General features: G+C 54.9%; 2 protein-coding genes across 2 annotated transcripts; one reads left to right on the top strand and one right to left on the bottom strand.

Annotated features, from left to right (window-relative positions):
- Window positions 1-14,763: 14,763 nt before the first annotated feature.
- LOC119093919 (40S ribosomal protein S25-like) lies at window positions 14,764-17,239 on the bottom strand. Its single transcript, XM_037216937.1, has 4 exons — window positions 17,203-17,239; window positions 16,892-16,996; window positions 15,426-15,609; window positions 14,764-14,888 (listed from the first exon to the last, which is right to left on the bottom strand). Exons 1-4 carry the CDS (start codon window positions 17,203-17,205, stop codon window positions 14,806-14,808), a joined length of 375 nt encoding a protein of 124 aa, XP_037072832.1. The 5' UTR covers window positions 17,206-17,239; the 3' UTR covers window positions 14,764-14,805.
- Window positions 17,240-17,487: 248 nt separating this feature from the next.
- LOC119093735 (zinc transporter 7-like) lies at window positions 17,488-21,441 on the top strand. The gene is made up of 2 exons (XM_037216741.1): window positions 17,488-17,797; window positions 20,074-21,441. Exon 2 carries the CDS (start codon window positions 20,093-20,095, stop codon window positions 21,176-21,178), a length of 1,086 nt encoding a protein of 361 aa, XP_037072636.1. The 5' UTR covers window positions 17,488-17,797; window positions 20,074-20,092; the 3' UTR covers window positions 21,179-21,441.
- Window positions 21,442-21,943: the final 502 nt, after the last annotated feature.

A 21,943-nucleotide genomic window follows, 5' to 3' on the forward strand; every position in this document is an offset into this window, starting at 1 on the left:
ACTGGGGGTCATCCGGCCATCCAAGAGCAGCTGGGCTTCTCCACTGTATCTGGTGCCCAAGGACCACTCCAGAAGAGTGGCGGCCCTGCGGCGACTACAGGGCTCTCATTGCTGCCACAGTCCCTGACAGGTACCCTCTGTCATACCATCAAGAATGAACACGTGAGTGCATCAGGTGTCAACGTGCCAGAGTGCAACGGCACACCCGGGCGCCGGTGCACGCGTTCGTGTCCCCGAAGGCGCGTTTCGACAACGTGCACATCGACCTCATCAGTCCGATGCCGGCCTCTGACGGACACTCCAACCTCCTCGCCTGCGTGGACCGGTTCACGCGGTGGGAGGAGGCCCTGTCACTGTCTGACATCAGGGCGGCCGCGGTGGCGCGCGCCTTCGTCTCCGGCTGGGTGGCACGGTTCGGCGTTTCGGCTGAGATCATTACCGACCGCGATTCGCAGTTTGAGTCTGGACTGTGGCGCCATCTCTCCATCCTGCTCGGTTGCAAGCGCCACCGCACAAGTTACCACTCCCAGAGCAACGGCTTGGTGGAGAGGTTCCACCGGCAGCTCAAGACGGCGTTGCGTGCGTCCAAAACATGGCCGCGTTCGACTGACCAGCTGCCGCTCATCCCCCTCGCTATGCGCTCTGCCCTGAAGGAGGACATCGGCTGCACGGCGGTGGAGCTGGTGTAGGCAACCCCTACGGCTCCCCGGGGTTCTTCACAGCGCCGCCGCCGACGGACTTGCTGGACCCTGCCTCATATGTAGACGACCTGCTCCGAGTCATGCGCTTGTCTCCGTGCAGCGGCCCCCCGGCCGCTGAACTCGGCAGGAGCTTTCATTCCGTCGGCCCTCGAGAACTGCAGCCACGTGTTCGTCCGCCGAGGCGCCTCTCGGCCCCCGCTGGATCCACTCTACGATAGTCCCTTCAAGGTGGTGAAAAGGTCAGCAAATACCATCAGCATCGATCGCCAAGGGAAGGAGGAGGTCGTGTCCATCGACCGCGTGAAAGCCTGCCTACCTTGACCCTTCTCACGGCGCGTCAGAGGCTTCATCTGAGTCGACGGGCGGCCTAGCGACCAACGCCGACATCCGCCTGGCGAGACCAAGGCGTGCTATCCCCCTGCCCGCGTGCGCATCCACCGGTGGAACCCTCACTGGCGCTACCCGCCAGTGGACCGGGCGACTCGAGCGTCTGCAGCAACTGGAGGCCGACCGGTGCTGCCCGTCGCGGCTCCTGTTGGGCCACCGGCCGCCGCGCCAACTCTGTTAGCGCAGCCGGAAGCTGCCGCCTGTGCGACCCATCTTGCGCACCCGCTCGGGTCGGGCTGTGACTCGGCCAGCACGGTTTCGACACGTCACGTTCACCCAGTGACGCGTCTGGGGGGGGGGGGGGGGGGGCGTACGCAAGACTGTCATCCGAAACCTGTGCGTCTGAATGACGAGCCAAGAGGCATCGTAATCCTCTAGTGCTTCCTTCCACAGGAAGGCGTGGTCAGCGGATCCAGCGGATCACAGCCCAGTCGGCTATCGCATTCCGTACGCGTTCCGGGCTCGAGTCAGGCTGCAAGGCAGATCCTGGTAGGGGGTGACTTGGCATCCGCTAGGATCGCTGGGGCAACTTGGAGGATGATGCGTGATGCTACCCCGGCTGAGCGACTTGATCCCAGTTGAAGCTCGCACCCACACGCTTCTCGGAGCCCACGCATGAAGTCTGCCAAGAATCCCGCCTCCTGGATGTAGCAGACGAGGGGGTACCAAGGCAGAGCGGCCGGTGATGTTGCCGTAGCCACTGCTTGGAACCGCTCACGTAGGTCGTCCCTGGTGTCAGCACCGCACACGAGGACGCGGGACCGACATCTCCCCTGACGACTCGATAGAGCACATCGAGCGGAACACTTGCGTAAGTCCTCTTGGAGAGGTCAGGACGTGAGCTGACTGAGGGGCTTGAGGCGAGACACGTCGGCGTCAAAGAAGTGCTGGCCGTGCGTTTCGAGCAGCTTCTTCGTCGACTTCAGAACGACTTTCGTCGCAGTAGTCAGCCCGGATGGATCCGAACTCGTGACCTTTGATGTCGGACACTCTCTCCCGGAGATCTGGGTTGTGAGGGGCCACCTCGGGAGTGAGCCGCTCGTGTGTGCGCTCCGAAGTCCTCTAACGTCCGCGGAACGATGCGATCGAGGGCCCTTTGGGTAATGTCCAGATTAGGTGATGCGGAAAGGTAGGAGCGTGCTGGTACGACTCCGTCGGGAACTTCATCGGGCGTTCGACGTGCGGTGCATGCTAGTGCAGGACAGGGGTCAGGTTGCAGGCATAGTATTCACCATCAGGCAGGTTGGGATCCCGATCCCCATGCTAGACCACGAGTCAGCGGGGTGCGGATTTGAGTCACCGCGTGGTGGAGGAAGTTGATGTTATGCCTTGACCTCTGAGCGAGCATACATCAGGTTGGTGTCGGTCGAGATGCGCATCTTGCTGTGCCGAGCGCGTGAGTGGCTGAGGACAATGTCGGATCGCCCCGCTCTAGAGTGGATGTGGTGGAGCCGACAACCCCGGGGACGTCGAGGGCCTGCCTGTTTCAATGGCCTCAACAACATCATCGGAAGCAGTCATTCGCATGAAGTACTCTCGCACTTCCGCTAGTGAGTTTGTACCTTCTCCCTCCTCTTCATGCCGTGGTAGAGGCGTCAAGGCCCAAGAGCGGTACACGGTAAGGTCCGAAATCATCCGAACGTTTGGATCCTCCAAGGGGTGCTTGATGCGACCCGGCTGTTGAGCTGCAGACGTGGTCCCAGCCAGAAGAGGATCATGTGCTTCTCTCTCGCAGATCTCATTCGGGAGACCTGGGTTGCTCGCGACACTGGCGACTGCAGCGAGAGAGTGATTCCGAGCGGCTACTTCTGCGAAAGCCGACTCGCCACTTTTCAGACAGAGCAGGTGATGTGAAGGATACGTGGTGTCAGTTTCGGCTCGTCTTTCCCAGGCTGAGTCAGCGAGGGTCTCTCGCACCGCGACCGGACAGCGCTAGGCGGGTCGTCCTCTTGGGAAGAACGAGTACGCGACATCCTGAACTGCCGGGATGCTGGCTTCATCCCGGCAGAGATTGCCTTGGATCAGTTGGACCCTCCAGTTCTGGAGTTTCTGTTGTTGGCGGAAAGCGTAATTGAAGGTCCGCCGCACCTGTACTTTACCTACCTGAGCAGCCAGGAAGAAGTTTAGGATCAAACGTCCTGATTCGAACTTGGTCAGGAAGTCGTCGAGCAGGGCTAGCGGGCTTTGACCATAGACCTCGGAGGCCGGAGTCGCCGACCAGACAGGAGAGCGGGCCATGAACCGCGCGAAATCTTGGGCGGTTGCGACGTCAGCACACGATGATCTCCCTGATTAGCTCATTCTTGGCGATCTTGGCTAGGAACGGTTTCATGTTTCGCCTGAGAACAGTGAGGGGCGTCGTAGGAAGCTGGATCGGCAGGCCATAGGGGTTCTTCAGCAGTTGGACCAGCGCAGGTGCTTGGTCGCGTTCCGGAGACCGGGCTCCCATAGGCTGGTAGAGGAAGTGTTCGAGCTTTGCAGAGAAATCAGGATCCACTCTCCTACACGTTGTGAGCAGATCGGTGAACTCGGAAGGTTGATCGGCCGTGGCGCGGATCGCCATGTTGTCAGGGCTCAGCACAGGGAACGCTCCGAGAGAGGCTGGGGCCAGGAGGAGCACGGAGAACTGCGTGTCCGAGAGTCTTCGATACTGGTCGTAGGAACTGTGGCACAGGCACCGTGAGCGCTTGAGAAGCAGGTCCCCACAAATGAGCCTGGTGATGGAATGACTACATCCATGGTGGAGTAGTTGAGGGATGATATTGTCCACGGACGTCACTTGTACGTCCCGAGCACTGACGACCTGAATGAGTCGTGTTCCTTGACTTCCAAGTTGTACGCCGCGAATCCAGCCTTGAGCTCTCGTATCATATCTGATTTGGTGCGAGCCATCCCCTGCTTCGCGACCACTGCGTCCGGGATGCTCACATATGCCCGGAAGTCGTCTCCACGACAGGAGGGTATGCTTGTACTCCCGCTGGTCGAAGATGGAGTGACACATCACGAGATACACCCACACCCAGGTGTCTTGACTGAGGCCCTCAATGCCCCCATCCTGCCCAAACCAGTAGTCGATGAATTGCTGTCCAGCAATGGAGTAGAAGCAGGCGTGCTCATACGCCTCATGGGCAGCCTCCAGGATCTTCTCATCATAGTACGAGACGAGGGTAGCTTTCATGACGCCGCCCACCAGCTGTGAGCGGAAGCTGTTGTTCCAGGCCCTCCCATCGATCGACACCACCAGCGTAGGTTGCGCTTGAGTGAGACTCGCCCCATTTGCGAAGAGCCGCCAGTTGCCGGAGGAGCTGAGCATCTTAGGCGGTCATAGTGTATTCGTGTGAGTACCGGCCCAGGAATGCCGCCACAGCAGCCCCCCTGATTTGACGTCAGTGTCTGTCTGGAATCGTCCCGGTTGCGAACTGACTGGGATCCTTCTCCTTGTGCTCCAGCTCCTTGGAAACCAGCTTGAGGAGGTGTGGGGTGACGATATCCAGGTCGAACCTATCCTCTGAGCGGTACGTCTCCAGGAACTCCTCCTACCGGAGGTCACGCATTGCCGTGGTTACGAAACCGCATAGGAGGGACGCCATTCAGAATTGTTCCGATCGTGGGCGTTCGACCCGGAACTTCAAGCCGAAGGCCCGAGTGAAAATGGGGAGAATGTGAACTCAGACAAGGTTCTTGAAGCTAGGCGAGATTGACCGATCTTTGAGGAGAGGAATGGGTTCTCAAGCGAATCAAACTGTCGCCTTGCCAGGTTTCGTGCCTTACTGTGGTGGTCAAGCCACGGCAGCGTTGTAATGAAGTCCTCTGACCTTGCGCATGCTTACCGCATGGCGTTGGTATATGAAGTCGTCTGCGTCATATCTTGAGCGTGTGTCAAATATTTCATATGTGTAATTTTCCGCTTTTGTAATTATCCACTTAATCCGTGTCGATTGTAGGTAGGGTTATTATTATTATAAATCGTGAATTCCAATCGTTGCTTTACAGTGTTCAGTGTTTACAGTGTTACAGTAGTCGTTTTCGATCGTGTAACATAATCTAACAGTTTTTAGTTACGGCGCGCGACAGCGCCGCGACGGCCCTGACATCCGCGTGACGACGCCGGCGGCACGCGCGCACTTTGAGGCAGCAAAAAGTCACGACGGCCGCCTGTACAAATATATATATATATATATATATATATATATATATATATATATATATATATATATACTGCGCCACCACCGGTTGTGTCGTTGGCCCGAGATAGCGGACAGACAGTATCGCGATACCGCCTCCACACCATCCGGCAGCTAACAGTCGAGACAGTCTCCACACCATACGGCAGCCAACAGCCGAGACCGTCTCTGTCGTCTCCATCAGGCCGTTGCTGTGCCAACAGCTAGATGGTTGTTTCACAAGTGCGTGCCAAGTACGCCCTGATGTGCGCCCAGTCTCGCCTGGTGAAATGTCTCCTATCTGGAATGGCCAGCAACAGCGCGCGGTGGCAGGATCGCACCGCCGCGACAGCAAGGGGGGGGGGGCAGTCTGACCGTTCTCCAGTTTTGCTCTCAGACGGCTTATTCAAGGTCAGGTATACTGTCTTGCTACGCATCGGAGCACCATCAGGAAAATGCATTAGACTAGTAATGTGTAGGTCATCTAGGGATGCAACATCTTCGCAAAATCAACTAACACTTCAAAGTCATGCATACTTTATCAACAATTCTTTTTCCTTTAGTGCGCGTATGCAGCATGCACATGATACTCTGCGGTCGCGATCGTCTATGTCCCTACATCCTTGTGAGAATGTCGACTAAGTAGTAAAACAATCTCATGAGACATATAGACATGCAGACATTTAGCAAAATAAACAGAACAAACGTGTAGACATTTGGTGGCACATAGACGTTGGACAAAAAATACATGAGGGTTCAGAAATCGAGTGAAGTAACTACGGCAGGCGACTTCCGTACATCGCAAAATGACTGGGGCAACACAGCTGGGGCTATAGCTTCGTTTTCCCAGACATCTGGCCTTTAATGGCAGTGCTGTACGTGCTTTAAGCCCAAAAGACCTCCCTAACATTTTCTTCTGGTATCATGAGTTCCTATGCTGACGTTGAGCGGTTTAAAAAAAACAGGGGATACTGGTACAACAGCAGCATCAAGCAGCCATCCAACGTGTCAAGCGCCTCCAGCAGTGCTTATGGTTAAGAAAGAGCCATTAGCTTCAAAAGCTTTGCACTCCGCGAAAAACTTATTGATGGACCTAACAGTATGTCGACTGACATCCGCGATTTCAAACTTCCCGGACTAATCCATGGGGTGACACTACCAGATAGGACCGCGACTCCCCATCGGCCAGGCGGCAGCGGAGGCCGGCGCCGCTGCGGCCGTGCCGTCGGTAGCCACCGGCGCCGCGCCAGGCCGGCACTCCACGGCTGCCGGTGTCGCGTATTTCGGTCGCTGGCCGCTGGCAGGGGACAATGGACAGCTGCGAGGCGGCCAGACGGCCGCCCGTGCCCGGCCAGGCCACCGGTGGCCCGACGCCTGCAGGAGGCGGGGTCGGGCCGGTCGTCTGCAGGAGGCGGGGTCGGGACGGTCGTCTGCATGAGGCGGGGTCGGGTCGGTCGTCTGCAGGAGGCGGGGTCGGGCTGGTCGTCTGCAGGAGGCGGGGTCGGGTCGGTCGTCTGCAGGAGGCGGGGTCGGGTCGGTCGTCTGCAGGAGGCGGGGTCGGGTCGGTCGTCTGCAGGAGGCGGGGTCGGGACGGTCGTCTGCAGGAGGCGGGGTCGGGCCGGTCGTCTGCAGGAGGCGGGGACGGGCCGGTCGTCTGCAGGGGTCGGGGTCGGGACGGTCGTCTGCAGGAGGCAGGGTCGGGCCGGTCGTCTGCAGGAGGCGGGGACGGACCGGTCGTCTGCAGGGGTCGGGGTCGGGCCGGTCGTCTGCAGCAGGCGGGGTCTGGCCGGTCGTCTGCAGGAGGCGGGGTCGGGCCGGTCGTCTGCATGAGGCGGGGTCGGGCCGGTCGTCTGCAGCAGGCGGGGACGGGCCGGTCGTCTGCAGGAGGCAGGGTCGGGACGGTCGTCTGCATGAGGCGGGGACGGGCCGGTCGTCTGCAGGAGGCGGGGTCGGGCCGGTCGTCTGCAGGAGGCGGGGACGGGCCGGTCGTCTGCATGAGGCGGGGACGGGCCGGTCGTCTGCAGGAGGCGGGGTCGGGACGGTCGTCTGCAGCAGGCGGGGACGGGCCGGTCGTCTGCGGGAGGCAGGGTCGGGCCGGTCGTCTGCAGCAGGCGGGGACGGGCCGGTCGTCTGCAGGGGTCGGGTTCGGGACGGTCGTCTGCAGGAGGCGGGGTCGGGACGGTCGTCTGCAGCAGGCGGGGACGGGCCGGTCGTCTGCGGGAGGCAGGGTCGGGACGGTCGTCTGCAGGAGGCAGGGTCGGGACGGTCGTCTGCAGGAGGCGGGTTCGGGCCAGTCGCCGGCAGCCGGCACACTCGTCTCTGTACGGAGAGCGGCATTCCCAGCCGCCTCGGCACGAGTAACGTCCAGCAGCCGCAGCATGTGAGCCGCTGGACATCAGGCGGTCTTACCCATAACCGCGCGACGCTCAGCGACCGGACCATGGACCCAGCAACATGCAGCAGCGCCACCACCATGCCTATTGGTGCTCGTTGTTGGGGACCTCTCGGCACAATGTCCTCTGGCTAACATCAAGGCCGGCTGAAAGAGTGGCGTGGTTCGAAGTGTTACTCTGTCGGGCTGCGATGTCAGATCAATATAAAGGGTGGTCGTTGACCAGGTCAGCATCTAGGCTAGTTGAAGACAGGGTCCGTCGCTGAGCAATGAGGCGTCTTTTCAAGATTGTCATTATCACGAGGAACAGTCGCGTTTCCGGGCGTCACGAACGCCTCAATACTGCCCGTGAGCATAACAGCACTCAAATTTCAAGTCCGGACTGCCATTCCCGGATAGCAGGGGCAAAAAATAAGTGCAGGAATGGCGAACGCCCAGCGCATAGCGCTGAACCGCGACTGCCACTTCGTTTTGGATGGGGATATTCTTACAGATAATCTGGTGCGCCAGCCACACCAACGTCTCCGGTACCGCCATGACGCAGAGACAGACGACGAGAGCAGCCACATGTGGCGTCCGGCCCCGGCGGCATGTGGCGTCTCACTCCCGCCAGCTCGGGACGCGGCTCCGGCCCACAGCGTCTCACCCCCGCCAGCTCGGGACGCGGCTCCGGCCCACAGCGTCTCACTGCCGCCAGCTCGGGACGCGTCCCCGGCCTGCGGCGTCTCACTGCCACCAGCTCGGGACGCGGCCCCGGCCCGCAGCGTCTCATTGCCGCCAGCTCAGGACGCGGCGCTGACACCGCCGCCGCCCGCCCGTCGGCAAGCGTTGGCTCGGCTCGGTGTCCGGACCTCGGCCGCACGGCCAGCGACAGTCAGCACGAGCTCCGCGACGTCCGCTATCAGCCCTCAAAGCATCCAGCGGGCATAGCCCGTGGAGGAGCGGAGAGGAGCACAGCGACAAGAGGGCGGACGTCGAGTCAGCGCCGCTTCATGGCTGACGCGGCGGTGCAGCACGCAACGGGAGCGATGGTTCCCTGCTCGAACGTCGCGCGGGCCCCCGCGATTGCGTTTCAGCACGCGGTCCCACGCTGAGAGCTTGGCGGACCGCGGAGTAGGGATCGGCCGAATAGGAAACGGCACAAACAAGCCGTCTCCGGCGTCTTCCCACCTGTCATTCCCTGTCGACGTTGGCTGTCCGCCCCGCCGCCGAGGCGAACCAGCCCGCGGTCCCCATCCGTTACGCCTCGACAGATGGCCGAGACGGGCGGAAACGACGCGGCACTGCGGCAGAACAGACAGCCGCCTGCCAGCAGATGAGGAGAAACTCAGGCCGATGTGCTGCGAGGGCACGCCCGGCCCACGGCAGAACGCTGTAGGTGGAAGCGGGGACGCGCGGCCGAAACCACGGACGGGGCCGTCCACGGCATAATACATGTTACTTTGCTTGACGGCTGTGGCGATATCACGCGTATTCCCCAGTCTGTCGCTTATTCGCCTCCTCACATGCCGATGGAGAGCGGGCAAGCATCGCCGCCTTCATCAGTGAGAGATCGCCGAAGGAAGTGCATTGCACTCATGCTGTACAAGTGAGTTCTACAGAACTCGGCTCAGTATTTCCGTCAACGTCATTCTGCGGAGATAACAAGATGTTCGTAATGGCCCCGCTCTCGAGCAGCGGAACTGAGAACTGGTGACAGGTTCCAAATCCATGGGAGGACTCGGCACGTCCCGTGGCGGCGACCGGGTTGCGCGGCGCTCGTCACCACTGGTGACAGGTTCCAAGTCCATGAGAGGACTCGGCACGTCCCGCGGCGGCGACCGGGCTGCGCGACGCTCGTCACCACTGGTGACAGGTTCCAAGTCCATGAGAGGACTCGGCACGTCCCGCGGCGGCGACCGGGCTGCGCGACGCTCGTCACCACTGGTGACAGGTTCCAAATCCATGAGAGGACTCGGCACGTCCCGCGGCGGCGACCGGGCTGCGCGACGCTCGTCACCACGCCAACGATCCCTGCGGAGGCGCCGCTGGCAGCGGCCGCTCGCCGGCCGGCTCCAACATCCGGCCTCTGCATTCCTGCCGCTGGTCGCCGCTGTCAAACCCGCGGCGCCGGCGTGCTCAGCAGACAGGCCGTTTGCACAACACGCGCGGCGTGCGGCAGCGCTGGCGCCGGAGGCCTACGCAGGCGCGAGTGACCTCGTGAGGAGGGGGTGGTGATAGGTGGGCGAACCACTGAGGCCCACGCCACCTCCAGTCACGGCCATAGACCCTCACCTCACACGGTGGTCGAACGATGCATTGAAACGGGCTGTCAACTCGTTTGGGGCGCGGAAGAGCAGCATGTGTTGAGGAGGACGATCTGTCTGCCTGTCGATGTCAGGGAGCCGCGGGGGTGCCCACCAGTGTTCTTTTCTGACCGGGAAGTAGAGCTCACCTATCGGCTAAAGAGGTTTGCAAAACTGACACGCGGCCGCCTCACAACTGATGAGCAACTAGCTTTTCACTATACTGTTAGCAACAGCATCAGCAATCGCTTCACTAAAGATACTGTTGTGAGTTGGCTGAAAGGATGCTTGAGGCGTAGTCCATTAATCATGGTTCAGGATGCTTGAGGCATAGTCGGTCAGTCATGGTCCATCAGTTTAAACTACACCTGGAGACAGCAGGAGTTGAACAGGGCGTGACCTCGCTTGATCTCACATGGGCTCCCTTAGAATTCCTGACCTGATTTGACCCGGAGAGGACTTAACTGTCCATGTGGGTTCCTGCAGAGCTTTGGCTTTTTCCGCTGATCTAGGAATTGGATTGCGGTTCATCCTGGCTGACCTTTGGGTGAGTTTGAAATAAAGCTTGGTATCTTTTATTTCTTCGGTTTCTTATAAGCACATTTACAGGCGTAAATCAGCCGTAAAATGTGTTCATTGGCAGGGAGAGATATTACTTGTGCATCTGACGATAAGTGAGTGATTCGTACAAGTGCACCATTTTAGAACGCTCATCTGACCTAACCTAACCTGTGCTGAAGGTTTGTAGGGTACAAATAATCTTTCCAGTATCTTAATTTAGATGCTCGTCGGCTAAAGCGACTTGGTATGGTTTGAATACTGTATATATTTTGCTTTCTGTCATTGTACTTTGAGCCTTGTCGCTTTGGCTACCACCGGTGGCCTCAAAATCAGCCTGAGATCACGAATATGAATTTATTTCGCCTTGAGGTCAGACCGAGCGCTCCCAACTGCTTTTAACGAGATGCTTCAATGAAATATTTCAAAAAGGTCTCGGTGAGACTGAAAGTCAGTGAATAAAAACATTGCTTTGCCCTACGGTCTCTTATTGCGCACATTATCTTTTGATTTTCAATCTCTGTTCTCGTCGATATAAAGTATTTCGCGGTTTTGCCGTTTATTCAATTCCCGTTTCTATTTCTATATCCATTTGACCAACACTGGCACGTAGCCAAAATGTTGCTTGCGGTAGGGGGCATAAGTAACAATCTATTCCCCAAAATCTGGTAAAGTTGAACCAACATTTCTACGGAATTATCCGGTATTAATTGTAGAACTACTCACGCGTGGCGTAAGGAATCTTAACTATCTGTTGTCTGCATCGCCCTGCCGACATGTATTCTTTCCATTTGTTCCCATTGAACCTAGAAATGGCGGAGTTTGTGAGCCCACCAGCTTGCTGTCCCGGGCGGTTTAACTTACGCGTTATCTATGCACTTATTTCAGGTCTGTGGAATATGAGTAAGTCATTAAGGTAAACCGTCCAAATGAAGGGGCTAAGAACACGTGGCTAACGCGAAGCGTGTCTTTAAGACGGATCTGTCGCCCTAAGATTGTCTTTTTCAACGCTAAAATAAACGCTAAGTGCATTGAAATAGTGCCGAATGTAGGCAATCGACATCCTTCTCCATAACTTATATATTGGCTGCCTAAAGCCAAATCTATAGCCTTAGGGCGCGCTCCAGCACCTATGACAACTGGGCGCAACAGGTCACACTCGGACATCAGGACTTAATGCCGAACATTTAAATCTAACTTGCCTTATCAGAAATCTTTACAGACGTCCCTCGCCCTACCGAAAATCTGCCACGGAAGCCTCTCGTATGGACGGACATCCTTTCAAAGGGAGTAGTTACCCGGCCGGTAACATGCCGAAGTCCGTACACCATATGCCACAGGGGTACTCGATACTTGTCCAGGAGCCCGTGAGCCTCACCGACGTCACAAACGCCAGTCTGGTCCGGCCGGAGCACATGTCCGCCATCGGGGTTTCCTTTTAGCAGGCAAAACCGTGATTCCTCTAGTCTTTACGTCTGGCTGTGCGTGGCCTCGGGCCCACTTACCGCGCTCGGACATACCACCGGTCAGGATACCCCTTTCGGGTGATGGCCTCCCATACGAGCTTTCGTGGAAACTTTCCAGTAGGCCGCGATCTTGTCTTATCAGGGACGTCTGCACCTGGACAGTACGCCAGCCCCATTTGACACTACTTTGCTTACACTGGAAGTGTAAGCAAAGTGGTTAAGGACTGCGCACGCGAAAAATGCGATGGATAGAAAGATGTGTACACCAATAAAGCACAAGACATGCAACATAAGGAACCGAGCATGCCAAGAAACGAGGTACAAAGAAATGCGTATGCGAAAAAATATAACATCGAAGCGTTGCGTGCATGAACTTCTCATGATATAGTATTTTCGTACGAGGAGATGTGATACTAAAATTTGTGTACGATGTTTGCTAAGCTTACGATACTAAGTTTAACTCGGTCATGGTAAAGAAATTAGCGAATCCGGCCGGATAGGTTTCGAGACAGTACGAACTGTAAATGCTTCAGTACCAATTGTAAATGTAGCTCGTAAGACGATCGGTTGTGCACTCTTACAGCTTTACCGTAAAATCAGCACAGCGCAACTTTGCTGTGCGTGTTACTCATATTTGCCGTGCACATGGTACCCGTGTCGTATCACGCAGGTCGGCACACAGCGGCCCCTCGCGCTCGGGCGAATCTTCTTAGGTGCGCTGGGCTCAGGGCAAGTTTTGTGTCGGCGTTCCCTACGTTCTGCGGGCCTCACTATCAAGCCAGTCTGAGCCCTGACATTGTGAGCCCTCTGAGTACTAGCCCTCGAGTTCAAGATAAACGTTTGACGTGATGTACCCTGTGATGCACCCTTGACCTCTCTACGTAGCTGTCGATTACATGACCACGGAAGTAAACTGGCTGGGCTGAACGCAAGTCTCAATTTCCTTCCTAGGAGCAGCGTGAGGCGATACCATTTTCCGGTGATGCAAGGAGTTACGACGAACAGATTTTCAAGCAAAAATTGCACGTCCTGTCTCACACGGCGTCCTCCGCTTTGTCGGCCATCCACACAATGCGCTGCGATGGTGATGCCAGGGTCTTTCGGTAGTCCAGTGGGACGATCGCATCACTACCGCATGCCAGCCGGGGCGCTGTTTCCACGCTCAGGGTTGCGGCATGGCTGTCCAGCGCCTTCAGTGTTCCGCACATGTTGCGGCGAGCGTTTACAAAGACACAAACAAATGGTTTGGCCGCAAAGCTGTTCCTGGGCCAGCAGGCTGAGCTCTGGTGGTGGCCTGCGTTCCAGACAGAACTGACCTGGCCTCGGCCTGCTCCAGATCGGGCAGCGACTCGTCCTCCGTCAGGTGCGGCGTCTCAGGCCGGGCGCCACTCTCTCCCTCCCGCTGCGCGTCCGACACCGGCATAGCCTCGGCCATTGACGCGTCGTGTCAGCGTCAGTGCACCCGCGCAGGCAAGACGGGTGGCCGCTGTGAGCAAGGCGGGCTGTATCTGCGCGCCGCGTGAACGGTCCGTCCCCGGTCGCACCGTGAGCCGCGGGCCGGAGCGCCGGCCGCGTGCGCGGCGCCACACCGTCTGCGGGACTGCCGTCCGCCCTGCCGTGCCCGGCTCGTACTCACCGCCTATAAATACTGACGCCCACTGGCAGTCGGCCCACGCCACCCATTCCAGCGCGTCAGCACGGGAGCTGCTCGCAGGCCTCTGTGCCTTCTCAGAATCATCGTTCTCAGCGCAGAATCGCGGTATTCGCGCGCTCACCGACAATAGGCGTTCGCATCCTCTGTGCTATCAACAGTCCCGTTCGCAGACAATGCTGTCGGCCTTGCTGAATCGGATTTCAGACAGCCTCGTGCCCGGCACGGACTAACGATTGTCCGGCACAGTGCGGACAGAAGGCTCGCGTCCAGCGTGGACTCGCGGTAGGCACATTCTCAATTTGGCCGGCATCCGTCCTGAACATGCAACGCGCGCAGTACGTCGCACGCGTGGTTGCACGTTCCGTGGTCCGTAGTCCCATAGCTCCCAGTCGACTCTCGGCCGCCCCCCACTCAGTACGATCCCTTGCGATACTCGTGCAAATCCCCAGTGACTCGTTTCTGGTACTGATTTGAAACGCACACATACATTGTCGTCGCGCGTTCTCAGCAGTCTTCTCAGTGCCGGCCCAGTGTTTCTCAGTCCAAACTCTGGTGATGACTGGACCGGGTCGTCCTCAGCATGAACCTTCCGCAGTACTATCCCTGGTGTGCACTCCCACCAGTCCCTTCTCGGTGCAGACTCCGGACCGTCGCATTCTCAATATCACCATGTCGCGCTCCCAGCGGAATCGTCAGTTACGCCATCCAGTACGCACACTGCGCTAGTTGAGGACGGGAACTCGTACCGGACATACGCACTTCATTTTTTGGAATATTTTAATTATTCTGAATGCGCGCAATTATAAACGAGTCTCCAATGCCATTGCATCAAGATTTTCCTCTAGCGCGTAAATATGCATGCAGCCTTTCCGCAACCCACACTTAGTCACCGACATAGACTAAGAGTGCAATGCAACGGTCGTTGACCATGAAACCAAATCACCACATTGGCAATCGAGCATCAATGGCTCTAACTTATGGCGAGGGCATTTGCACCGCAAGGCCGTGTAAAAGGGTTGAAGCAACGGCTAGTTCACGTCTCATAGTTCACGCCTCGCACGCCCCACACCAGAAACTACGCAAGACGTTTACACGTCACGCACACTCGCATAGAACCTCGGCTCAATCCAAGCTCCCAACTGCACATAAAGGTTCGGTGTTTTTTCACTTATTTATTTGCATGAACAGGGATGGAACATTTAGGCTTTCTCCTCGTCCTCCACCACCGTTGACCGCGTGTAGATCATCTGTGCGTGGTGTTTGGTGACCAGCTTGATCAGACCTGAGACACGGCAGGCGCTATCAGTGCCCACCGCGAGCCAGTTCGCCACACAAGCAAATAACTGGGCAGTCACAGGCCAGGCACTTTGGACAGCAGCGGAATGCCAATGCTACGCAAACACCAATAAAAACAGACCTGTTTGTAATGCACAGGCAGGGAATGGGCATGAGCAAAAAATGAAGAACAGTGAATCACAAAAATACTTCCTGCTTATTCAGAATGTGACATTCATTGTGTGTACCCTCTAGGTTCACTGTAACAGCTTATGCATACTCAGTTTGATCCACAATTGTGAGTCCTTTATGACCATAATCACAGCTTGAAATGCCATCTTTTCAGTACAGTAAACTAAAGATGGAATATTGTCTGAATATGAAGACACGACTTGATAATGCTTAAAAGTACAACCAGCAGCTCTGGCACTCTAGGACAAAGAAGCCACATCTTCCATGGTAGTGAAACAGAACATATTTTTGGCCTTCCATTGATGCTGGGTGGGGCGACCGGCTCGCTGCAGGGTCGTACGCGAACACTGACCTTTGGCGTGGAGCTCCTGGAGGGCAGCGCGTGCCAGCGAGCCCCGCACCTTCAGACGCTCACTCACAACCGACGGCGTGATCAGCTTGTACGAGGGCACCTCCTTGTACAGCTTGTCATAAGTGGCCTTGTCAAACAACACCAAGTTGTTGAGCTTGTCACGGACCTTTCCCTTGGACCACTTCTGCAAAAAAAAAGAAAAGACACACTGGTGAAATGATGATCCATGTCACAAGTGGTTCTCTTAGAAGGGTTACCAGAGACCTTTGTCTTTAGAACAATGTACATGCATGGGCATTTGGTGTTGCAATCAGTTATGGCTGCATTCAAACATGGAAGACTTCACTTTTGTAAAACTGGGGCATTGGACATGGTAATAGCAGTTCAAAACCATTAGAACATACATGCTCTGCTGTTATGCCAAACAAAACATTACACTTCAACAAAAATAGATTCAAATTTCAACATTGTCATGTTTGAGCTGTCCAGCTTTAGTCCACAAATGCACCTCAAAGAATATGGTTAGGTTTCATGCATATGTTTATCAAAATTAGCACTTAAGATTTACAAACTATTTTGGGAGTATGCTACTCTATGCCACAGTGGAGAAGTGTATGCCGCAGCAAATCTAGGGTTACATGCAATATGATAAGCATGGCCATGGTGTGGCCTTGCATGCATAACCTATGACCATTGCTCTACTATCTCAAATTACAGCATACAGTGATCTATGTGGTACCTATCTGACCCTTCACAGAGTTGACAGCATATCACAAACTATGCACACCTGCTTCAAAGCAGGGTCAGACTTTAATGGATCATAAATAACTCTTCCACATGTATATTCAGCACCGCCCAAACCATTTGGCTCCAAAATCAAGGGCTATCAACGGGCCTCCTGCTAGGAGAGTTTCAAAAATAAACCTTCTGATTTGTAGGGGCTGTATGTAAGCAATGACTTTTAAACACTTATGTCTGGCATGCAATTTCTAATGACAGAAGCCATTTTAAGAAGCCAATATGTAGGCCATAACAGTGAGCTGTTGCTATCAGTGGTACTAGAAGTCAGTGAATTCTATATTACTGGGTCAACACAGGACCAGGTAGGTTTGAGGCTAGCTCTGCTATAAGTAACAAAAATACACCTGGCATAGCCCTGTTCTAGGCTGGGGTGCATGCCAAAGCATTACCATGGAAAACTATCATGCAATATATCCTGATCCAGACACCAGCACCTAGTGCTTTCAAAACACATTGACAGGCAGGATTCCATGCAAAACATAGCCCTATGCAGAAATATGAATCCCCCACACCGCAACTATTGCACAGCAGTTGCAGATGCGTGCACATACACAATAAATCTGAAAAACTCAACATCACATGAGCATATTGTTTCCGCTCCAATCACGGAACATAGTTGCGTCATTCTAACTCCAAATGAAAAGCATGAGCACAATTCCACAAACCTTCTTCTTAGCCTTGCCTCCTCCAGACCCTTCCTTCTTCTTCTGGGTCTTCTGGGGCTGCTTAGCAGAGCCACCCTTCCCTCCCTTTGTATCCTTTTTGGGAGGCTGTGAAGAGGAAACCAGGATCGTTACACACAAACCAGAATTGTACCGGTCACTCCCGACGCTTTATTTCGCCGTACCCGGCCAGGTCAGTACAATCAATACCTACAAAATACTAAACGCTTCAGCTAAGAAGCAGACAGACACATTGACATCGCTCAGGAACTAAAAACCGTCTAAAAATCAGCATTTAAATCCCACTGCCTTACCATCCTGCACGGGAAGTTGACGAGAGGAAGTGGCGCCGTCGCGTGGAGATTTTTGAAGCTGTGCCACGCTCAAACTATCTTTCCAACCATAGGAACATAATGCTTCTTGCTATTAAATGGTTGATAGATTTGATAAATTAAGTAAAATGCTGTGTTATTTTGAAAAATAGTCAATAACCATCTCTTTTTTACATAGAATGTATGGGTATGAGTACAATAGTTTGAGCGCAGCCATATTTACGTTTCCGGCTACGTATACAATAGCACAGCTGATGCGCCGTAATTGTCGTGGTTGATATGTACGAGTGGGGTCGCGCGGGTCTGTCATAAAAGTCGGGTGGGAATTTGGTGTCGGGGGCAGTGCGACTAGAAGTATCAAGTTAATATTTAAGGATAGAGCTGCTTCCGAATTTCCATGAATTCAGTTCAGGTGTGGTGGGTTATTCTTAGCCGAGCCACCGCTTTGTGACTGGTGGGCGGGCGGGCGCCGGTATTTTCCACCCAGAGGCTCAAATGATTGCTGGCTCTGCAGTTTTGCAGTGATTTTCCATAAACTTAAGACACTCCCAAACTGTACACAAAACAGCAGTTCCAGGTGAGTGCAATGCGATGGGTGGTAGGAAGAAGTACTAGTACTTCAGTTTGTTATTCACAGCATGCATATGGTGGCTAGGCAGCACGGTCACCGCCCACAAGCGTGTCCATCGAGGGATTTCGAATAACATGGAAAGTGGTATGTGAACATATGAATGGAATCCAGTTGATGATTGCTTCAATAATCTTTATGTAAAAGTCTGCCCATAGCATGCACAAAACTCAGGAGTACTAATGACTCCTGACTTAAAAAAATGTCATCTAGGTGTGCTCATTCAAAAATATGCAGATTATACTCACAGACTACAAAAAATATTACTGCAGCAACCTAGTGTATGAAAATTTTATAAGGAACTTATTTTGCTGCTGTTGTTTTCTGCTGACATGCTGTTTGAAACCATGTGTGCTTTTACTGCAGGGCTGTCGATGTTAGCAGACAGCCCTTACCTTGTGCATCTGTGTGGGATCCTACTGGCTCAGGACTTGTACTGCAAGTAGCGGCATGCACTTAACTGGCCTTCTACAGCAGTGCTTAAGCCCCAGTCTGCCAGAAATCTGTACTGTGCCAGCTGTATACTGGCATCATGCAATACTATATACACCAGTGTGTTCAACCTCATGTTCTTGTGTGTGCAAACTCACGCGAGGCCAGGTTGCCTTTAATTTTTACGTTGTAATTTTTTCTTCAAGAACTGAGTTCCTTTTTCTAAACTTACCTTTCAGCATCTCAATTCATAGAAACTTTGGTTCTCTGTGCACTGAACTTGGTGCAGATCACATTAAACTCTGGGGGGTTTCCAAGTGATGGCATGCAATGATTTTGCTGTTATATCAGTCATGTTGAGTGTAACACATAGTTTTTGCTGTCTGGCTTAAGTCTGGTGCAGCCCATACATTGCGTCCTTCGACTGAACATGTTTAATATAGTCCTTGAGATAATAAGTCATGTATTCAATTTTATGCAGACCTTCCTAAATCAGTCAGTGCATGGATGTTTTAAAAAAGTTTGTATGATACACCAATTTGAATTGCAGGTAATTATGTCCCTGGGGTGTGTGCCACTCTGGGAAATCCAAATCCTGAGATACTGAGATTGCAGGGATGTGTACATAGCTATTAGATATATGCATTATCCCACAAATATTTCACCTGATGCACATGATCTGCACCAGCTGACATATTTGTGTTTCACCTGGTGTGCATGCTTATAGGTGGCTCCTAATATCTTGCAAATCAGCATGATCAGATATCACTGACCCTGCTCCTGTCATGAAGAAGATCATGATTGGAGATTAAAAGATAATATCAAAGAATATTGATATAAATGAATGCTGTAGAAGAACATTAAAATAATAATCCCAGGGTATCTGCAGAAAGTTTTGACATGTTTTCAGTTGTCTTGTCTTGAGTTTGTTTTGGCTTCAAAGCTTTTCCAGGAAATCTGCAGAGACCTGTATGCTCTAGGGAAGGTCAATAAAATATTTGACATAAAGGTCACATTTTCATTAAGTTTCAGGGCATGTTATATTCAGGACTCAGTTGTCTGTCTTGATGCATGTGGTCATAAATGAGAATGGTCAAATTAGATGAGCCCAGTGGATGTCAAGCCATGCCTGAAGCTGGCCAACCATAACTAAAGAACACTCAATCTGCTGTGGGTGTTTCAGCTGTTAGCTGTAGATATGCTACAGTTTCTTTGGTTTTATCACGGACATGTAAATGCCCGCTGAATTAATGAAACCATAGTTTAGAACTATGGAGAAAGCTGACCGTCCTGGTCAGGATTGTGCAGGACTCCAGTTCCAAGAAATTAATTGTGGCAGACTTTTCAGCACTAGTAGTTCCATTTCATGATAGCCAAGATGTGTGTAAGATGCAGTTGGATACTGTTATAGTTATGAGGGACATAACATATGAGCCATCAGGCTGTGAATGCAGCTCCCTGCTTATATTTCTATGTGGGCCAATTTGCAATTGCCATACAAAAACATGTAAGTTTGGATGCCTTGTTTGACTTCATTCAGATCAGCGCATGTGGCCAGCTGTGTGTCATTCTACAGGCATTGGTTATACTTTTTGGCTGACAAGGAAAGGGGAGAGCTAATGTTCCTAGTCATAGCCATAAATAATTCAGTCAGCCATCTCATCTCATGGGACACTAGGGTTCCCCTTTCACAGTGGGGACAATACTGCCTGGCTGTATCAGGTGTGCCAGCAGCTACTGCACGGTTGTATCGCCTGACTGGCCATGTGACACCTTTGTTTTTATTTCTGCAGACAGCTGTGGATAACAGCAATGCTGCCATTATCAAGCAAGGACCGACCGTACCGGAACGGCCTCTGGCAGCGGCTGACCGAGCGGGTGGGCGGCTGGCTGCGGCTCATATTTGCCGACCAGAATGCCAAGAACCTCTTTTTCTTCCTGCTCCTGAATCTGTCGTTTGCATTCGTGGAGCTGTTCTACGGTGTGGCGACCAACAGCCTGGGTCTGATCAGCGACGCCTTCCACATGTTCTTCGACTGTACGGGCCTGTTGGCCGGCCTGGTGGCGGCCGTCATCACTAGGTGGCGCGCCAACGAGCGCTTCTCCTACGGCTACGTCCGCGCCGAGGTGCTGGGCGGCTTCATCAACGGCCTGTTCCTGCTTTTCATCGCGTTCTTCATCTTCTCGGAGGCGGTTGAGCGGGCCGTGGAGCCGCCAGAGGTCAAGCACGAGCGACTCTTCGTCGTCTCTGTGCTCGGCCTGCTCGTCAACCTGGTGGGCATCTTCGTCTTCCAGCACGGTGGCCACGGCCACAGCCACGGCGGCGGCGGCCACGGCCACAGCCACGGCGGCGAGAGTCACGGCCACAGCCACGGCGGCGGCGGCCACAGCCACGACGGCCATGGCGGGGACGGTCACGGCCACGGACACAGCCACGAGCTGCCGCAGGGCTCCAACTCGCAGATCATGAAGGGCGTGTTCCTGCACATTCTAGCGGACACGCTGGGCAGCGTGGGCGTCATCGTGTCGGCCATCCTGATGAACCAGTTCGGCTGGATGATCGCCGACCCGATCTGCTCCATGTTCATCGCCACCACCATCGCCATCTCGGTGCTGTCGCTGATCCGCGAGTCGGTCTGCATCCTGATGCAGCGGCAGCCGCGCGAGCTCGACCACCTGCTGCCAGGCTGCTACCAGCGCGTGGCGCAGCTGGAGGGCGTGCTGAGCGTGCAGGAGCCGCACTTCTGGACGCTCTGCTCGGACGTCTACGTCGGCGTGCTAAAGCTGGAGGTGACGCCACACGCCGACCCCAAGTACGTGGTCAGTCACACACACATGATCTTCTCCGGCGTCGGAGTGCGGCAACTGCATGTACAGCTTGACTATGCGCCCATGTGAACGCGGCCTCCCGGCTCATAGACACATATTTATTGCTCGGCGCTGGTAAGAGTGCGCGACAACCCAAATGGCCAGGGTCCACCGAGAACTATTTTTATATTGCGTGGGCGCCCTGGTGTTGTTTTTTAACGTTGGTATTTTATTTCGTGCCAGCGGCATCCAGCCTCGGGCATTCCCAATAGTGAATGCGCGTTCCAGGGGCTGCGTCCATTCTGTGATCCGTGTTAGCCGCCTGTGCATGTGCCGCATTATTGGATACACGTGAGGCGATGCCGAAGCTGTTTCACCCGACGCGCTCGTGCTCTCTGAAGGTGTCGTCGAGCTCGGAGGCGGGAATCCATTATCACGGCAGTAGCGACTGGGGCGCGTCCGGCCCCGGACGGTCTGAGTGTGTGTGGCCCGCCATCCAGACCCGGACGGTCTGAGCGTGTGTGGCCCGCCATCCGGCCCCGGACGGTCTGAGCGTGTGTGGCCCGCCGTCCGGACCCGGACGGTCTGAGCGTGTGTGGCCCGCCGTCCGGACCCGGACGGTCTAAGCGTGTGTGGCCCGCCATCCAGCCCCGGACGGTCTGAGCGTGTGTGGCCCGCCGCAGCCGCAGCCCGGCGCGGCGCCGGCGGCTCCCCGCCGCTCGTCGTGCGGTCGGCCCGCGGCGGTGCCACGTCAAGCCTGTCCGGCGCGGCCCTGCCCGTCCGGCACGACGGCGCGACACTCGTGTCAGCCACGTCACGCGCCGTGACGACCCGTCACCACCCGGCGACGGCGGC

This window comes from Pollicipes pollicipes, unplaced genomic scaffold, assembly GCF_011947565.3.
Source record: "Pollicipes pollicipes isolate AB1234 unplaced genomic scaffold, Ppol_2.1 Scaffold_4002;HRSCAF=4701_pilon_pilon_pilon, whole genome shotgun sequence".
NCBI lineage: Eukaryota > Metazoa > Arthropoda > Thecostraca > Pollicipedomorpha > Pollicipedidae > Pollicipes > Pollicipes pollicipes.